We start from the raw sequence: 4,297 nt of genomic DNA, 5'->3' as shown, positions 1-4,297 counted from the left end.
GGGGCCGCCACTCACGTCGGCGAGGAGGAGCTGGCGGCCGGACCCACCCAGATGGAGAGGAAACCCGAGCCGAGGACCCGCCAGGTGTGGAGACCAACGCCCGCACGGCTCACCTCCGAAGAGGCGGGGCGCGCGGCTGCCGATTACCGGCAGGGGCGGAACCGGCCGGGATCACCTGGGCCCAGGCGGAACTGAGGGGTCGGGTCACCGCACGGAGAACACCGAGACTCACCTGTGCGGGGGCCGGAGGCGGGGCCGGCCCCCACCCTCCCCGAAGCCGGCGGAAACCTCGGCCGGGAGCGGCTCCCGGGCTCGCCCTGCGCGCTGGGGCGGCGTCCCCGCTGGCCACCTCCTAGCGGCACTCCGCCCGTCCGCGCGTCCGTCCCGGCGCGGCCGCCATGACCTGGAGCGCCACGGCCCCGGGCGCCCACCAGCCCGACAACACTGCGTTCACGCAGCAGCGCCTCCCCGCCTGGCAGCCGCTGCTGTCGGCCAGCATCGCGCTGCCGCTCTTCTTCTGCGCGGGCCTGGCCTTCATCGGCCTGGGCCTGGGCCTCTTCTACTCCTCCAATGGCATCAAGGAGCTCGAGTACGACTACACAGGCAACCCGGGCACCGGCAACTGCTCGGCGTGCGCCCTGGCCGACCAGGGCCGCGCACCGCCGCTTCGCTGCTCGTGCGCCTGGTACTTCTCGCTGCCCGAGCTCTTCCCGGGCCCCGTGTACCTCTACTACGAGCTGACCAATTTCTACCAAAATAACCGGCGCTACGGAGTGTCCCGCGACGACTCGCAGCTGAGCGGGCTGCCCAGCGCGCTGCGCCACCCGGCCAACGAGTGCGCCCCCTACCAGCGCAGCGCCACCGGCCTGCCCATCGCGCCCTGCGGCGCCATCGCCAACAGCCTCTTCAACGACACCTTCTCGCTGTGGCACCAGCGCCGGCCCGGCGAGCCCTACGTCGAGGTGCCGCTCGATCGCACCGGCATCGCCTGGTGGACCGACTGCCACGTCAAGTTCCGCAACCCGCCGCTGGTGAACGGCAGTCTGGCGCTGGCTTTCCACGGCACCGCGCCCCCGCCCAACTGGCACAGGCCGGTCTACGAGCTGAGCCCCGACCCGAACAACACTGGCTTCATCAACCAGGACTTCGTGGTGTGGATGCGCACGGCGGCGCTGCCCACGTTCCGCAAGCTGTACGCGCGCATCCGCCAGGGCAACTACTCGGCCGGGCTGCCGCGCGGCGCCTACCTCGTCAACATCACCTATAACTACCCGGTGCGAGCCTTCGGCGGCCACAAGCTCCTCGTCTTCAGCAACATCTCGTGGATGGGCGGCAAGAATCCCTTCCTGGGCATCGCCTACCTGGTCGTGGGCTCCCTGTGCATCCTCATGGGCTTTGTCATGCTGGTGGTCTACATTCGCTACCAGGACCAGAACGACGAGGAGGAGGACGAAGAATGATTCCGGCTACTTGCCAAACAAAACTCTGGCAGGCTTCGTAGGCTTCTCCCCCTCGATTCCAATCCCAATTCCAACCTCTCCTCACTTTTCCTCCTGTTGTGATGAGGGGACCAGAGGGAGGAATTATACCCACTTGCTGGGGTGTTTGGATGGCAGAATGAGACGATCTTAACAAATTATCCCCATCTTCACGATTTCCCACGTTGACCTGTTAAGTTCTTAAAGTCTTCGGCATCTGAGCATGGAAGGGACGGTGGAGATTCCTTGTTCAACTTCTATCTGATGAGAAGACTGAGACCTAGAGACGTTAAATAACTTATTCAAGGTCACGTAGCCACTCGTTGGCTCCTGACTCTGACTCTTTTATCACTACAACACAGTGGTTTTCTTGCGGGGAGGGGGGCTGGAGGAGAGAGTAAAGCCCTCAAATAACTTCCAGAGGTGTGGAGGGGTGGGAAAGAATATACTTGTGAAAAATGTAGACAGATTAGGAAGCACTATCCCCAGATGCTGACACACGCAGGAGTGCACCTCCTAAAGCTGTATTTTAACAAGCCTGTCTGGAGATCCCTCCTGTATTCCCTCAAATTCTGGAATCACTGCCCTGAACCAGGGAGCAAGTAGAATACTGGCTGTTTCCCTGTTTTCTCATGTGTCTGAGGATGGGCCTGAAGCAGTCATGTGAGCCCAGCTTTTCAGGTAGTCATTTGTTCCCAGGGGCTGTAACAATCATAATGTTTCAAGTTTGGTCTACAATCCTGCCTTCAATATGGAAAACACTCCATAAGTTGTGGAATGAGTGAAAAATAACTTGCTATCTCTAGAAATCTGGCATAAAGATTTGCAAAACAGGGTTTGTATCAATTTATTTAATATTGGAGGGTTAAAGTGAAAAAAAAAACAACAAAACCAAACACTTTGCCAAGTACTGTGTAGAAACTTGAAAATGCCAGGTCACTTTGTATAGCTTGGAGTGAATGTTTTAAACTTAGAATCAGATAGATGGAAGGGGTCTTAGAGGGAAAATGATTTCCCTAAAGTCATACCTGTGTCTCCTGACTTGGTCCTCTTCATCATCTAAATTATTTTTTATGCTTAGAGAAAAAAAAGTTTTCCTTCATGCATATATTTTCCCTGGAATCTAAGAAAAAAACTTTTTAATCTATGTTCTCAAGTGAAGCATGTTTGTTTGTAGTAATGGTTTAAAGGAATGCTAAGGAATATAGTCCTATATGTTATCTAGAATCTTAAGAATTATTTGAAACTTCAAGATAATTTTAAAGCCTGACTACTCTAAAATTATCCTAATGTATAGAAAGTTATTCTAAGCTATAGATTTAAAAAAAAAACACCTTCTTTTTATGGCAAAACAAAAACTCCTTAGTGATATCATCTTAACCAGTTTATTTCCTGAAAGTAAACAATTGTCCAGTGCCTGCTCTCTATTATAGCTACTTTCCAGTTACTACTGTTTTTGCTCAGGCCTGTAAGGTATTATGAGACTTTGATGTATTTTTTTAAGTAGCCAAAGAATATTGAATTGTATTGAATTATTTACATTAATTTTATTATACTCTATTCTAGTTCTTTGAAAATTAATAATTGATGGACAGCATGCGTGTTCACTGACCTCTGTCTCAGACCTTCTGGAACAGTTGTGATTTAATATTCTGTCCCACTATTTTACATAAACCAAAAAATATTTTAGCAATTCTCGTGTGTTGGCTTCCCAGTCCCAGAATGTGACACAATTTTATTGTCAGATTGCATATTGCGATTTTAGACTATGAAAATAGGATCATTACATGTATATAAGATAATTTTTATTTATTATGAATGTTTGATCAAGCAGCTTACTAGCCTAGCTTTCTTTATGTTGAGTAAGAGAATTTACTACTTTCTTACTATGTGGTCGAGAGCAACCATGTGTTTTGCTATCATTTTAACAATATTCAGTCCATTGCTCTAAATTGTTTAATGAGACCACAAAACTTAAGGGGTTCTGATTAAATCAATGAATGTGGTTCCAGGCCCTATTCTCTGGATTTTTGAAAGAGAAGAAAGGTTATGTTTGTCTTACCTTTGTTATCACATTTGCTTAATTCTTTTGAACTATGGTCTTAAAGGCACAAACAGCACCAACCACTTTGTTCATGTGTTATTAGCAGGTTTTTATTGCAGCAAGAAAGTCATCTTTCAAAATAAGGCTCAGAGTAAATGCAGTCTTTCAGTGTTAACTTCCTAAAACAGAATTTGAACTTACGTGAACATCAACATGTAATACGAATTAGATGATCTTCAACTATTACTTAAATTTGGTAAAATGTGGTCAATGTAAAAAATAATATGAAATTTTATTAAAGAATATGATTGTAGTAGTCTTCTCCATTTCTGCATTTTACCCTAATTCTAAATTGCAATTATTTATTGGGTGGGTATTTTGGACTGCAAAGCCTCAAAAAATGTCCAGAACAAAAATGTGAAACATTCTCCTGTGATGATCTGTGTGCTGTAGCATTTTGTTTGGTATTTCAGGGTTCCAGCTGTGCTTGAATTTTCATGTTGTCTAGTAAATGCCCCTAGCTAGGGCTGTGTCTTCTGGAATGAGACAGAAAAGAGTGAGCCCCAACAACTGGACTGGAAATGTGCTTTGATCTGCCTTGTAAATTAAACCACAAACCAAAGAGAAACAAAGATGGTAGGTGGGAACTCCCAAAACAATACTATAACAAGAAAGACTCCAGGTATCTCCAGAATCAAGTCAGCTAAACAATTTACTGACTATGCGTTCATTAAAAGTCAGGGACAGAATAATAGCCTGGGATTTCTGTTAGTAA

General features: G+C 48.0%; 1 protein-coding gene across 1 annotated transcript; it reads left to right on the top strand.

Moving 5' to 3' along the window:
- The first annotated feature begins 398 nt into the window (after positions 1 to 398).
- Positions 399 to 3,835, top strand: TMEM30B (transmembrane protein 30B). Its single transcript, XM_030319247.1, has one exon. It carries the CDS (start codon positions 399 to 401, stop codon positions 1,458 to 1,460), a length of 1,062 nt encoding a protein of 353 aa, XP_030175107.1. The 3' UTR covers positions 1,461 to 3,835.
- The last annotated feature ends 462 nt before the right edge of the window (positions 3,836 to 4,297 follow it).

The sequence above is a fragment of the Lynx canadensis genome, chromosome B3, assembly GCF_007474595.2.
Source record: "Lynx canadensis isolate LIC74 chromosome B3, mLynCan4.pri.v2, whole genome shotgun sequence".
Lineage (NCBI taxonomy): Eukaryota > Metazoa > Chordata > Mammalia > Carnivora > Felidae > Lynx > Lynx canadensis.
Note: the sequence above shows the minus strand (reverse complement) of the source record. Positions and strands in the feature narration are given on the sequence as shown.